This window comes from Aspergillus sydowii (assembly GCF_001890705.1).
Source record: "Aspergillus sydowii CBS 593.65 unplaced genomic scaffold ASPSYscaffold_4, whole genome shotgun sequence".
Taxonomy (NCBI): Eukaryota; Fungi; Ascomycota; class Eurotiomycetes; order Eurotiales; family Aspergillaceae; genus Aspergillus; species Aspergillus sydowii.
This window is the reverse complement of record NW_024467862.1, coordinates 2,134,799-2,148,677: the sequence shown is the minus strand read 5'-3', so window position 1 is coordinate 2,148,677 and position 13,879 is coordinate 2,134,799. Positions and strand designations below refer to the sequence as shown.

The following is a 13,879-nucleotide window of genomic DNA, read 5'->3' as shown; positions in this document are numbered from 1 at the left end:
TCACCTGTATTGTACGTTTTATCCTTACGTTATCTAGCTACAAGAAGACTAGGATAGAAACCATGTCGAGGAGGAACTGAATTTTACAATTGTTTGATTGACTGCAACTGGTTCCGAGAGTAGCCATGTAAAATATATTGACTCCAGCTCTTCTGATGTTTCTTCAACATTCCAACGCCGCTAGTAAAAAAAGGAACCTTTTTCGCGTTGTCATTCGTCTCATCACACCCTTCCGCACCAGCAACGCAGAAAAACACGTAACATGAAACGAGTCGTTTATTTCAGCTTCTTCTTGGGGCGCAACTGGTTGGAGTGACCGCACTTTCTCTTACGGCAGTTGGTGGCACGCGGGGGAAGACGAGCCTGTTCGTAGGATTAGTACAAGGTTGCAGGGGCTGGAGGCCAAATCGACTGTTCATCGGATAGGAAGACGTACGTAGCACTTGCGGCAGATGTTCTTTTCGCAGTTGTACTTGGAGGCGAGGGCCTTGAGGGAAGGCTCGATGATACCACCACGGAGACGGAGGACAAGGTGGAGAGTGGACTCCTATATCGTTGGAAAAAGAGCATCGTCAGCCGACCGTTCAATTCATCCCAGCCGAGTTCCATCCGTAATAAATTCAAGGAAATCTCCCCCTCATTGCAACGAAAACAATAACGGGAATTTGCGCCATGGTTGTGATGCAAATATACCCGCAACTGCCCCGCCCCAATGCGTATCCTCAAAGCGATTCCTTGCGCGAACTCAAATCGGTGTGAACATTTGCCCTCATACCTTCTGGATGTTGTAGTCGCTCAGAGTACGGCCATCCTCGAGCTGCTTGCCGGCGAAGATCAGGCGCTGCTGGTCAGGGGGGATACCCTCCTTGTCCTGGATCTTGGTCTTGACGTTGTCGATGGTGTCGCTCGACTCGACGTCGAGGGTAATGGTCTTACCCGTCAGGGTCTTGACGAAACTATTGTTCGAAAGAACAGTCAGCAAATGTTCCTATTCCGTTCTTATTGTCGGCTCTTCATTTTCATCTGGCAGTCTCGTATCGAAATATCGGAGGTCGATAGGCTAGGAAAGTGACGGGAGACGAAATTCAAGAAGTTCTGGGTGACCTACATCTGCACTGTAAAATCGCAGAAAAAAAAAGCTTGTTAGCTGGCTGTTCACAGAATAACAATATCACAGGTATATCGTGAGGTATAACGTACTTGTTGCGATTTTTCGTTGTTGCTGGCTGACAATCGCTGGAAGGGTCGGTCGGATGAGGCAATGTCAATTTGGAGAGTTTCTCGCTTAGCAAGCGGTGGACGGGGCACGGGGCTCGGTGATACCCTAAGCCCTAGCGATTTTCTAAGTTTGGCACTCTTGTGGCCTGGGCGCCTGATTTGGCCTTCTCCACATTTCCCGCATTGAACCGGCAGTAGATCGGGGCAGAGATCGTTCTATCATTCATGCCTTCGTTAACTGGAGTTCTTATTAATATTGAATACGGTCTAGATACGAATTTTTGAGACAGCTAGTCGTTATCGTCGTCTAGCATATCCTGGTCACTAAATCCCCCCATGTCTTCAACATCACTACCCTCTGGAGACTCCATCGGCTGTTCAGCGGAATACTCTGGGCGCCTTTGATCCTCTAGCCATTTGTTGATCTGGAACTCTGCTTGAGAGACACATCTGACAAGCGTATGTAAAGACATTCCCATGACCTTGGCAGCGGTTTCGTAGAACACTCGTGCGGTGTCCGGTAGATCGGACTCTTGCCGATAACGAGCATACGAAGAGCCAGGCCGTGGCACATCCGCGTCAGGATCGCCCACAATGGCTCTTGATTTGAGGTAACGTGGAGCCATTCCTAGCATTATCTCTATAGATTTCTCCTCATCATCTTCAGCTGCCGGTTCACCCCGCCGGTTTTCCTTGGATCCTGAGCCTAGAGGGAATAAATGGGCCAAACGGCTCGTACCTATACCAGTTAGACGAGGTAGACATAAAAAGACGGACAACTCATACTCTTGCTGTGATCAAGCCATGAGGTTTCGTACCAGTCCATGTATTCATCCAGTTGGTCTGGAGTCATGGTTAGCACATCCTCTTCGTTAACTAGGATTTCTTTTCCTTTGCCGATCCTCCCCGCCGATGCATCTCGACGATCAAAATGGTTCTGGACTTCCGCCCATGAGTCCCAGTCTATTGCCTGCACAGTCGGCTCTTGCGCAGATATTGGGTGTCTTTGGACGTCGTCAAATGGGAACAGGAGTTTGGTTGCAATTACAACGAGAGTGACTAATTGGTGTTCTGGCTTATCGAGGGGCTTCCGTCTGCCAGCAACTGGGGCTGGATACTCGAATGTGAAACCCAAGAGTGTCTGTAGCTTTTTGCTAACAGGATATACGTCAACTAGCAAACGTCAGCGCAGCGATTCGAGAGTCTGCATGTGGTACAACACACCAGGTAGCGCAAGCCTTTTGATAAGCCTGTATAGTAAGATCGGGGTGTTTAATGGTGGAAATTGCAATTTGAATTGCCGTTGATAAAGAAGCAACAGATCAGAAACGGCAGTATGAAGATCCTCCGCTTTTAATAATCTCTATAGAAATGATCAGTTAACGTCCGCGAAATGATGGGAGTACCATACCTGAGTGTCAAGAAGCGCGAGATACGCTGGCGGTAACTTATCTCTCATATCGTTGGGGATTTGAAGTACCACCCTGTAATATGGGATATCGTTGCGCATAGCCATCCTAAAATAACAATTAGACCGAGTTTGACATACATACCATCCACAGATGACATACCGATAAAAGTCTCCAACGCTCACTGGAAGCCTCATTAAGAGTGCTCCAAGGTAGCATAGCGCAATGGTATCGATAAGTCGCGGCCATTGCACGACCTTACTACCGGGCGTGAATGTATCAGTCTCAGTGTCTTCGCGGGCACTTGGCCGCTGGGAACTGAAGAACTCCGGCTGGGAGTCTTCATCACCGAAATCAGCAATTTTTTTAGAGTAGGTCTCCAAGCGGAGTGTCCAAAGATCGCGGACGACGTTCTAAAGCCAATTAATTCTTTAGCGATCTCGTCCATTCGGATACGGGAGGATTCATACCTCTAGCTGTGGAGGAAACCTTTTGCCGTGGACCAGGGCGTGGCACTGTTTCCAGAGAATTAACTGGTAAATGTGCAGATAGAGGCGATACGCCTGGCGACCGCTATAGGCTGGTACTTGTTAGACGTTTCAATTGTTAACTTGAAGCTGGGGGGTATCCGCGGCCGTACTCTTCTCGCCCTTTTCAATGACAGCCTTCTTCACATGGCTTATCTTGCCCTGGCCACCGAAATTTTCGGGATCATCCACTACTTGTTGACCCTACAAAGTAGAAGTCAGCTAACAGCCTAGCCAGTTGGAGCCCGTGCATGTTGGGGTTAAACTTGATCATACCGCTTGCTGGTGACCCCTTCGACAGAACCAAAGGCCATTATCGAGGAAATAGCGAGTTTCACGGCATCCTTCCTGGCCGCAGCGCTCACGCGTATCGTATTCCATTTAGAGGCTCTGCGTCATTCTCATACATGTAAGATACTGGCGGCAAAAGTCATGATGTTCCTCCTCCGCCTTTGTGTGTGAGGTTGGTGAAAGCCTGAATTTTGTGGTCGCTCCCGTTACCTATTATTCTCTGGGACTTGGAACTGAAGAGCCCCAACCACAATGCTTTCTTTAGTAATCTATGCATAAACACCCAAAACCGTTTTTGACTATTTTATATGGAGGCGTTCTTGTCGAAATCTTTTTGGTAATTTTTCTACCTAGGTTTACCCAAGCGCATCCTCGCACGGTTACGTCATAAAGAATGATGGTTTGATGGCTTTCAAGAAGAGGATTTTTTATTCGTCAAACAATCGTAAGGGCACGGAACTCAAGGACTGTCCCGTGGAGAGGCATGCTTGACCTGCCCAATGCATGCTAAATCTGCTCGCAAAGCACACCGAAGACTACACTGATGGGAGTAAAAATCAGTCATGCCATACTATGCCCAAAACGTAGCATCATCCTCCAGTTTAAGGGTAATACATTAACACGCCTCTGAAACAAGCATGGGTTGGCGCGGCAGTAGATAGACACTATGGTTGTTTATTTGGCACCGGGAGCCTCCTTGACTTCCATGCAGGCCTGCTCACCCATGGCAGTGAGGATAATAACGTCTACAAATGTAAGTGTCCGAATTCTGAAGGCTTGGAAAGAAGGCGGATGAGACTTACTGCAATCCTTGCCTTCGTTGGTGAACATCTGGTTGATCTTGTCACCAACTTCACCCTCAGGGAGCTTGACATCGTCCTTGGTGCTGCCATTGTCATCCATCAGAGAAAGGAAACCGTCATCGGTGACGTCGAGCTAATGCATATTAGGACTTGCCCAGATGTTTAATTGTGCCAATCGATACTTACGAGCTGGTATTCGCGACGGCTGACGTTGGGGACATCCATGTTGTGGGTGGAAGGGCTGAGATCTTCGTACTTCTTCTGGGTGAAGATGTCGAGGGCGACGAGGTGGACCTTAGCGTGACCGTGCTTACCAGTCTTGGAGGTAGACATATCGACGATCTTGCAGGGACGGCCCTTGATGACAACGTGACCGTTCTTGCGCAGAGCAGAGCACTGCATGGGGTAGGTGGTCGAAGCGCCAGCATCGGCGGATTCGAAGGTCTCTTGGTGCTGTATGCAAATCGTTAGTTCTCTTGCTCGTCATATCGCTCGTTCCATCGCATATCAAAACCTTCCAACATGTTGTTGGACGGCGACGCTTGGAGATTTCGTTCCGATGCAAGTCATGGGAGGGAGTGGGGTAGAGGCCGGCTTCTGTATCCCGACACCTCGAGCCCAGTGACTGCTGCAGAGCGATGGACAAGGGTATAATTGAACGGAAACGTGCAGGTAGATAGAAGAGGGGACAGTACCTCGTCAGCCATGGTGATAGATGCAAAAGGAAATCACAAGAGAGACTCGTAAAACGACAAAAAGAAAGAGAAGGTGGTTGTTTGGTTTGAAGAAGAGAGGAGAAGAGGAAAAAAATGAAGGGCAGCGTCGAAGAGGGGAAATTCACGAAAAGAAATCGACAAATCGCCCGTCTTGTTGTGGCGGGGTCTTATCGCTAGACTACATTGGGCTAGTGCGTCCCTAACCGGTTCTAGACTGTTTCTCCGATAGTCACATATCCAGATCGAGCCAGATTATCCGGCCTTGGGGACAACCTGGAGCTATACCGGGGGGCTTCTCTTCTATCATATACTCTCGTTTTTGCCAGGCTCAATCCAGACGCTCATTAGCCCCGGATTGGTCCTCCGATGCTTTTCTACTAACATGATATCTTCATAAATACCCCTCCGCAGCTTCTCCGCGTAAGCTCCAGCTGCTCTCAACATGTGGCTCGACCGCATCGCTGGTCACTCGACACCGGATCGCGGTCCCTCTCCGATACCCCAGAGATCATCCTCAGCCTCTCATCTCTCGCCAAATCGTCCGAATAGTCGCCCTGGAATCAGTCGACCAGGGTCGTCGCTGTCCGCCCTGGTTACCCCTTCTCCGAGCACCTCGTCCACTTCTTTGCCAGCAGTCGCACGTGTCCCCGAAGAGTCGACTTTGAAGCAGAATGCAACTACAAGCCCGCGGCCATTAGATGTCGCCGATCCACTCGATGTATTGAATGGAATCATCAAGAAGTACAATGTAGGGTCTCAGTCCGAGAACCCCGCGCGCGAACCAAGCGCCGTGAAGCCAGCGCTGTTGGTGGAAGATATTGACTTCGAAGGCTTAAGCTTGGAGGACTTTGTACAGAAACCTGAGACGAAGAGAGCGGTAAACGGTGAAATTGGTCCACAGACAATTCAACAATTCGAAAAAGAGAGAGACAAGTTCCAGGAGTTGCACTCCGCTATTTCCGGCTGCGACGACGTATCTAAATCGGTGGAAATGTACTTGAACGACTTTCAAAACGAACTAGGTGCGGTTTCAGCGGAGATTGAGACACTCCAAACGCGGTCCGTTCAGTTGAACGCCATGCTGGGAAACAGAAGAAATGTCGAGCAATTACTTGGGCCCGCGGTGGAAGAGATCAGTATCTCTCCAGCCGCTGTACGGATGATTGCTGAGGGTCCTATTGACGAAAACTGGGTCAAAGCTTTGAACGAATTTGAGACCAGAACCGCCAGTATAGACGCCAAGATCGCCAGCTCTAGCTCTACCAAAGCAATTGACGACGTACGACCTCTTTTGGAGGATGTGAAGAAGAAGGTCAGTTTATTTGAAAACACATATATGCGCATACTAATTCATAATTATAGGCCGTGGAGAGAATCCGAGATTATTTGGTTTCTCAAGTACGCGCTCTACGGTCTCCGAACATCAATGCTCAAATAATCCAGCAACAGCGCTTGGTCAAATTTAAAGATCTATACAGTTACGTGTCACGGGCTCATCCGACCCTGGCAGCGGAAATTACCCAGGCGTACATTAATACCATGCGCTGGTATTATCTCTCGCACTTCACGCGCTATCTTCAGGCATTATCGAAGATCAAACTCTACCCCAGTGACCGGAACGAAGTCCTAGGAGGGGAACCCCATGCCCAAAAAGCTGGTTCGTATTTGCCATCTGGGCTAAATGATGTGACTAACATGCTGCAGGTAACATGGTCCCCGGTAACCGGGGTGGCGCCGCCGCGCACGATCCCTTCTCGCTAGGAAGAAGGGTCGATATCTTACGCACCGGTAACCAGATGGCCATATCTTCGTACCTCGCGGAGGAGGACTCATCTTTCCACGGCATCGAAGTTCCCTTCCGCAACTTCAATCTCGCATTGCTGGACAATGTTTCAGCGGAATATTCCTTCATGACTGAGATGTTCTCGACCTTGTCCTTCCAACAGATATCTCGAAAGGCTTTGGAGGTATTTAGTTCAGTCTTTTCCCTGGGCCAGGGATTGACAAAGCAGCTTATCGAGAACACCACCGATTCACTCGGCGTACTGATGTGCGTACGATTGAACCAACAACAAGCATTCGAGCTCCAACGGCGGAAAGTGCCTGTGGCAGACTCGTATATCAACGGAATCAACATGCAACTGTGGCCCCGATTCCAAGTAATCATGGACGCCCATTGCGAGTCGCTGAAACGGATTGGCGGGAACACCGGCCGCAGTGCAGTATCTGCTTTGTCTCTTGCTGGCGGCGACGACCTTAATCAATCATCCGCACCACATTTCCTCACGCAGCGCTTTGGGCAGCTGCTGCACGGTATCCTCGTGCTCAGCAGCGAAGCAGGCGACGACGAGCCCGTAGCGAATAGTCTCTCTCGGTTGACCACTGAATTTGACGGGCTCTTGACCAAACTCAGCCGGATTGGCGGAGATGCGAAGCGACGGGAGCGGTTCCTCTACAACAATTATTCATTGATCTTGACGATTATTAGCGTGCGTAAATCCCCTGATCACTGGGGCCAACATACTGACTGGAGTAGGACACGCAAGGCAAGCTAGCAACTGAACAGAAGCAGGTGAGTCTAGCTCTTCAAAGAAGGAATGGCGGAACTAATCGTGATAGCACTTTGACGAAATGCTGAAGAACGTGGGCCGGCGCAGCTAGACGGGCGCCATACCTGGATATAGACACGCGACACTGATAACTTGGCCGGCTAACCACCTGTATAATATTGAATGTCTCGTGATAGAATAGCTGAGCCGTAGATAATGTATATACCCTGCATATTATCGCGACTCGGCACCGAAATGCTCGTCTGCATCCTTAGTTACCTTCCTGTTCCTCACAATCGGCTCCGATTATGGCTCCACCTTCCCCAACTTTGAACTCCGAGAATTCAACCACCGCCACCCTTTGACCATCTATATTAATTGAACAGTCCGCGGTGATATAATGAGAAGGATACCGTGATTAACCACCCAATATCCTGAATCAAAGATATCTTCCAATGGCAACCCGCGCAGGGCTCTCCGTCCGCGCGAGTCTTCGTCTCCCCTGCCGCCAGTTTTCCACCACCCGCGCGTCCTCCGCAGACGTCACCCACGCAGTACGCCCCCATTCTCGTTCACCTCACAATCAACGACAACTCATAGCTGACCAGCTTACCGCTTTACAATAGGTTATCGGCGGCGGTGTTGTTGGCCTTGCAGTCGCACGCCAATTAGCCTCGCGCCCGAATACATCCACGATTCTCCTTGAGCGACACGATGCGCCGGGGACCGAGACGAGTAGCCGGAACTCGGAGGTAGCTTCCAACCCCATAAACCGAACGCACCTATTGCAAGTGGAGTGACATGGACATGTTGGACTGACTCACTGCCAATTCTTGGCGGGCCCAAATAGGTGATTCACGCCGGCCTGTACTACGGCGCCTCCTCTCGAAAGGGTGAGCTCTGCATTCGCGGCAAGCACCTCCTCTACGATCTCTGTTCGAAGAATGGGATACCCCACCGGAACACGAAGAAATGGATCGTCGCGCAGGATGAAGAACAGTGGGATGCTACGTTGAAAGTACACGAGCTTGCGAAACAGCTTGGTGTGCCGACTCGTTTGCTTTCGCAATCTGAAGCGGCGAGTCGTGAGCCGGAGGTTCGCGGGCGCGCGGGTATACTGGAGAGTAGCTCGACGGGGATAGTGGATAGTCATTCGCTGATGACATATTTACAAGGGGACTTGGAGGATAAAGGTGGGGACTGTGCGTTCCTTACCCAGGTGATCGGGATAGAAGCTTTGGATGGTGGGAAAGGCGGGTATAAGATTACAGCACGGTCCGGAGGAGGTGGTGAAGAGGAGTCTACTACGTCCATTGTCGCGGAGACGTTGATAAACAGTGCGGGGAACTACGCTTGTGATGTTAACAACATGCTTCTCCCCGTTGAACGGCACAGGAAACCACTCTACGCAAAGGGAACGTACTTCTCCTACGGCGCTTCCTTCCCAACGGGCGCTCCCTCTGTCCTTGTTTACCCAGCGACTTTGCCAGGCCAAGGTGGTCTAGGAACTCATCTCACCCTCGACATGGGCGGGCAGGTACGCTTCGGCCCAGATGTGGAGTGGGTTGATAATCCGAATGATCTCAAGCCGAGCCCCGATCGACTACAACTCGCGATCCCGGAGATCCAGGCTTACTTGCCGAACGTTGACCCCGAAGCGATCCATTTGGATTACTGCGGGATTCGACCGAAGCTGTCTAAAGCGGGAGCAGTGAACACAGGGGCGGGATTCCAGGACTTCGTCATCCAGGAGGAGGAAGGCTTCCCCGGATTTGTGAATTTGCTGGGCATTGAGAGTCCGGGGTTAACGAGTTGCTTGAGCATTGCGGAAGTTGTGGATGGGATTCTCTATAAATGATTCCTCGCATTGTATATGCGGGACATGCTTTATGTATTTGACAACTCGCTAGACTATATGACCCGTATGATCTTGGTAGAAGCTTAGCATAAGCTTGCTTTCTTGGATGCTATGTCCCATTGTGCCCTAAATACAACGCGTGTCAACGTTGCCACAACTGACGTCAAGACATATACAACCACAAGTTCCGGAACACCTCAACGGACCCAAGATCAAAAGGGGGACCCAATCCAATCTGTTCACTCTAATTCCAGCGGCTCCAGTTTTCAGCCTGAGGCCCAGGGTGCGCTCGTCCGAACCAGCAAAGTATACCGCCATCGGCCTTCTAGAACCTTTGCCACGATAAGGTCGAGACCGAAGCTATTATTCGAACTCTCATACATATTGAGTGAAAGACAAAAGAGAAGGAGTCATATAATACGCAAATTACCATTCTGGAGGTTTCCTACCCAGTCGTCTTCGTTTCCTCGTCTCGCCTTGCCTCGAATACGTCTAGACACGTTCGCTGCGTTTAACCGCCGAGATAGATACACCATCCATCCGACTCCACCCAACTCGACATACCGTACTCGAATCGATAAAATCAACATACCATAACAAACCATGGCCGAAACACACCCAAAAACAATAGCGCACCCACCAAGCTCCCTCCCTCCCCTACCCGCCGCCGCCAAACCCAGCCACACCCACAAACGCAACAAAAGTAACAGCAGCAACACCAGCATCAATAGTAGCGGTAGTAGCGGTAGCAGCAGCAGCAGCAGCAGCAGCAGCAGATGCTGGGACTGGATCCTCGTGCCAGGAAATATGCACTACGCCAAAAACCGCTCCGCGTTCCGAACCTACCGGCGAGCTCCGGGGAAGATAAACAAGAACCGCGTTTTGGGCGTGGGTACGGTCGAGCTGAAAGTGCGACGGGCGCCGGACGACGATCGGCCGAATAAGCTTGTGCTGGAGGACGTGTTGCATCTGCCGAATGCGGTGTGTAATGGGCTTTGCGTGGGGAAGTATCGTGAGGGGAATCCGGGGGATGATATGGAGGTTGCGGATGGGGAGGGATGTCGGTGTCAGGTTTGGAGTGAGGGGGATGTTAATAGTCATGGAGATGGAGAGGGAGAGGGGGAGGATAGACATGGGGAGGCGCTGTGGTATGGAGAGGAGTATCATGGGTGTTCCAGGGTGGTGCTTTGGGGGGATCCGCGGGGGAGTTCGGGGCTTGAGGACGCGGATGCGGTGGAGTTGCCTGGGGTTGATGCTTCGGCAGACGAATTGGATACGCTGTATACGCGGGTGAGGGATCGAAGTCTGATTTAGTGTAGAGTAAGGCATAGCGAGTGAGGTCATATAGTGTATCAGTTTTGATTGGTATCTCATAAATTTTTAGTCGTACACTGATGGCCGTGAGAAGTCATTATAAGGAGACGGACGCATGTGCTGGTCCAGCCAGCTAGACGCATCTTCCTTGATTAAGTCGGGACCAATGTGTTTTGGTAAGGTATCCTGTACGGTTGTTCATGGCAGACGTCCGGCGCTGCATATTCAGAACGGTGACAGGCATCTTACTCAACTTCCATGAGAACATCGCTCATGATGTGAAGTACATAGGAGAACTTGCGTACGCTCCACTTCCCTGCATCTTTCAATAAGCCCGCGTAGTCCAGGAGAATCCGCCGTGCAGACTGGTATCCTCCCTGGAAAGGTACGCCGCGGAAATAGACCGTACCCCCATTGCGGATGAAGTTCACTGCTGGGTCATCCGACGGTGTGAAAGACTGACTCCCACGAGGCTCCATGAAGCTGGTGAAGCCCTCCGTCCCGACCCGCTCCCAATCGATATCGTCGAGTAGTTCAATGGAGGTTCCACCGACTTGGACTTCACTAGGATTCGGCACCATGAAAATGTACAGACCAAGGACGAGCGCAGCTGAGAATAGGGAGAAGACGGAGTGGAACATGGTGTGATCTGAAGCTTTCCGGTTGGTCATGGCTTTATAGATGTGAGCCGCATGAAGACAAGCCCTCCTAGCAGCCGGAGTCTGTGACCACGCCGCAATATCGTCTAGTGCTTTCCGTGCAGGCCCCGGCCCTGCACGCCCGGCGGCCAAGTCAAATATTTGAGTATCGGCCGTGAGTGTCATGCATATATTATGCCACATGATCGCGGCGTTGGGATTGAGACGTTCAAGGACCTCTCCATATTTATTTGCGATCTGCAGTTGAAGCGACGGCAAACAACGAGCACGGCCGTCCATGGCGTACGTGTGGCATGGCGCAAATGGGTAGCTTGCCCTGTTCGATAAAAGGCGGTGGTATGCTTCTGATAAGCGGAGCTGGACCATCGCCAATACGCCGGGGATGCAGAAATCGTCCACGGGACTATCCAGCCCGGGCACGGTAACATTTTCCGATGGTGTCATGACGGTTGGCATCAGAAGACGCTTTCCGCTGCGGACAAGCTGCATCCATCGCATTGAACCATTTGCGCGGAAGAGGCCTTCATTGCAGGGTAGAATGAGTTGGATCGAATCGGGAACGATAATAGGGCTAGTTGACAAGAAAGAGGAATACCATGAGTCCAACAACAGGAGCCCAGTAATTAACCTAAAAGGTCAGCATTTAACCAGACAGATGGGTTAGAAAAGCCTACCGTTTGACCGATTCAACCTTGCTCCAAGTCTTCCACCTGATGTCAATATCGGGAACCGTTTCAAAGAGAGTTATATCGAGGATTTGGCCTTCCGTAGCTGAGAAGAGTCCATGTCGTTGCGCAATCTATCGTCCGTTAGCGGTGCAAAGACTGGATGGAGAATTTATACTTACCGACATGAGGTTGACATACAGCATCTGCGACTTTTCGAGATGCTCCTTTTCCTGTTTCAATTAGCAGATAGAATCTAACCGGAATAGATAAACTTACCCCTGTCATAGCGGCCAGATTGAGAAAGAGAAATGCTGCTGCAAAAGTGTTCATGGTGCCCATAGTATTCTCAACGCCAACAGAGCATTTAGCTAGTTCTGCAGTGATTTTATCCAAAACAAACTGCCAAATGTCAGCGATTGCCAATTAATCAAGGCAACGGACTTACGGAAAAGTTCTTTGAAACAAACGTTGTTGTCCCTTTGGTGCCCAGCATGATCATTCCAATAAGACACATGACATATAAAACCGGAAAACGGGTATTTTTTGCAGAAAACGTCGGAACATGAACAAACGGAACAAGAGGGTGGAAATTGCGAAAGTACAAGTCAAGCGCCATGTCCAGGATCTCCGCCGGAGGGAAACTAGGCCGGCCCCCAAATGTTGAATTGGATGTGGGCGACACCGCATTATTTGGCGATTGTAGCTGACCGCTGGCAATCCTGACACTGCCGAACGCCGCTTGCAGCTGCTGGCGGCACTCCTCGTCCAGGCCGTATCGGGACCCGGGAAGCAGCCCGGACGGGCTACTGAACGAGTGAGAGGAATGCATAGAGAAGATATTGTCCACGTCGCTACAGGCAATGTCCCGCCATAGACTGTTCATGAGGCGCCCGGTGGTGTTCGACGGAGCCAACCAATACCGCTGGACCCTTGCAAACCGCTCGTTCGGAATATCACCGGTGGTCTTTCCACTGAGATCGTCGGGTTGGGGCCTGGCCTGCTGCTCCGGGGTGATGGCAACGTTATCTCCTATTAGACTGAAATTGGCATCGCCTATCATATCAAGTGACCCGTGATGCGATCCCGTATCTCCACGCGGTTCCAACCAGAACTGCAACATGTCGTTCGGCACTGCATCAAACATCGGCGTTCGGTATGACTGTTGGTCTGTCGTAGCATGGCCCATGGCCGTGGGGCCCGGAGGTGCGGCCATCTCATTCCAACCAAAATACGCCGGCTGTTCTTCCACCATCATGGAGCCGACATCGGGCTCGGACCGGCCATGGTGTGCGGAGATGTCTGCGAGGAAGTCCAACGACGAAGGCGGAACATTCGAAGAGCCGGGAATCGAAATATCACGCGGCGCGACAGGGAGGTTATGCGGCGATTGCGAATTGGTGGCGGCATCCATTGGAAGGAAGCGGGAAGGGTCAATGGATGCGGGCGTCGGCTGGGAATTGGCGGAGGGTTGTGCGATTGATGGAGCGCGCGGCTGGCTCTGTGTTGAAGTGCCGTTGGCTGCTGTTCCATTTGTATTGTGGCCTTTTGCGTGGCGGCTCAGGACATCGCTATCAGGATTAGCAACGGAATTTACCCAGCTCATTGAGGTGGAGATACCCACCTGCGGGAAAATCGCTTGTGGCAGACGCTACACTCGTAAGGTTTTTCCTTGGTGTCTGAAGATGTATATATTAGCAATGCGCGGGCCAGTTGGGTCGCAGGACTCACGCGACCGTTCATGGCGCTTGAAATGCTCCGTCTTCTTGAAGCGGCGGTCACAGATGTTGCACTTTCGGATGACCATGGTGGACTCGCGTGAGGGCGAGGAACGGGTGAGAAGTGATTGGGCCTATGGCGACGGATGCAT

The 13,879-nt window shown here is 51.0% G+C and overlaps 6 protein-coding genes across 6 annotated transcripts; 1 reads left to right on the top strand and 5 right to left on the bottom strand.

Annotated features, from left to right (window-relative positions):
* Nucleotides 1-17: 17 nt before the first annotated feature.
* On the bottom strand, nucleotides 18-1,286 carry ASPSYDRAFT_922075 (uncharacterized protein). The gene is made up of 6 exons (XM_040852631.1): nucleotides 1,201-1,286; nucleotides 1,109-1,115; nucleotides 776-956; nucleotides 535-547; nucleotides 300-353; nucleotides 18-247 (listed from the first exon to the last, which is right to left on the bottom strand). Coding segments are annotated over exons 1-6 (420 nt in total). The 5' UTR covers nucleotides 1,202-1,286; the 3' UTR covers nucleotides 18-83.
* Nucleotides 1,287-1,368: 82 nt separating this feature from the next.
* ASPSYDRAFT_201330 (TFIIB-type zinc finger domain-containing protein) lies at nucleotides 1,369-3,605 on the bottom strand. Its single transcript, XM_040843798.1, has 8 exons — nucleotides 3,431-3,605; nucleotides 3,268-3,358; nucleotides 3,098-3,207; nucleotides 2,790-3,040; nucleotides 2,630-2,735; nucleotides 2,443-2,581; nucleotides 2,005-2,391; nucleotides 1,369-1,957 (listed from the first exon to the last, which is right to left on the bottom strand). The coding sequence occupies exons 1-8, from the start codon at nucleotides 3,533-3,535 to the stop codon at nucleotides 1,509-1,511; spliced, it is 1,638 nt and encodes a 545-aa protein (XP_040703917.1). The 5' UTR covers nucleotides 3,536-3,605; the 3' UTR covers nucleotides 1,369-1,508.
* Nucleotides 3,606-3,795: 190 nt separating this feature from the next.
* On the bottom strand, nucleotides 3,796-5,019 carry ASPSYDRAFT_44515 (Eukaryotic translation initiation factor eIF-5A). Its single transcript, XM_040846862.1, has 4 exons — nucleotides 4,944-5,019; nucleotides 4,435-4,701; nucleotides 4,249-4,381; nucleotides 3,796-4,191 (listed from the first exon to the last, which is right to left on the bottom strand). Exons 1-4 carry the CDS (start codon nucleotides 4,953-4,955, stop codon nucleotides 4,121-4,123), a joined length of 483 nt encoding a protein of 160 aa, XP_040703916.1. The 5' UTR covers nucleotides 4,956-5,019; the 3' UTR covers nucleotides 3,796-4,120.
* Nucleotides 5,020-5,230: 211 nt separating this feature from the next.
* Nucleotides 5,231-9,594, top strand: ASPSYDRAFT_78351 (uncharacterized protein). The gene is made up of 7 exons (XM_040850949.1): nucleotides 5,231-6,276; nucleotides 6,327-6,621; nucleotides 6,669-7,453; nucleotides 7,501-7,536; nucleotides 8,026-8,067; nucleotides 8,140-8,265; nucleotides 8,364-9,594. Exons 1-7 carry the CDS (start codon nucleotides 5,407-5,409, stop codon nucleotides 9,369-9,371), a joined length of 3,162 nt encoding a protein of 1,053 aa, XP_040703915.1. The 5' UTR covers nucleotides 5,231-5,406; the 3' UTR covers nucleotides 9,372-9,594.
* Nucleotides 9,595-9,684: 90 nt separating this feature from the next.
* ASPSYDRAFT_44512 (uncharacterized protein) lies at nucleotides 9,685-10,714 on the bottom strand. The gene has a single exon (XM_040846861.1). The coding sequence runs from the start codon at nucleotides 10,698-10,700 to the stop codon at nucleotides 10,029-10,031; it is 672 nt and encodes a 223-aa protein (XP_040703914.1). The 5' UTR covers nucleotides 10,701-10,714; the 3' UTR covers nucleotides 9,685-10,028.
* A 216-nt stretch (nucleotides 10,715-10,930) lies between these two features.
* On the bottom strand, nucleotides 10,931-13,816 carry ASPSYDRAFT_88990 (FTFMHR domain-containing protein; the record flags this gene model as incomplete). Its single annotated transcript, XM_040852095.1, has 7 exons — nucleotides 10,931-11,972; nucleotides 12,019-12,143; nucleotides 12,192-12,242; nucleotides 12,289-12,411; nucleotides 12,458-13,580; nucleotides 13,634-13,688; nucleotides 13,741-13,816. The coding sequence occupies 7 exons, from the start codon at nucleotides 13,814-13,816 to the stop codon at nucleotides 10,931-10,933; spliced, it is 2,595 nt and encodes an 864-aa protein (XP_040703913.1).
* Nucleotides 13,817-13,879: the final 63 nt, after the last annotated feature.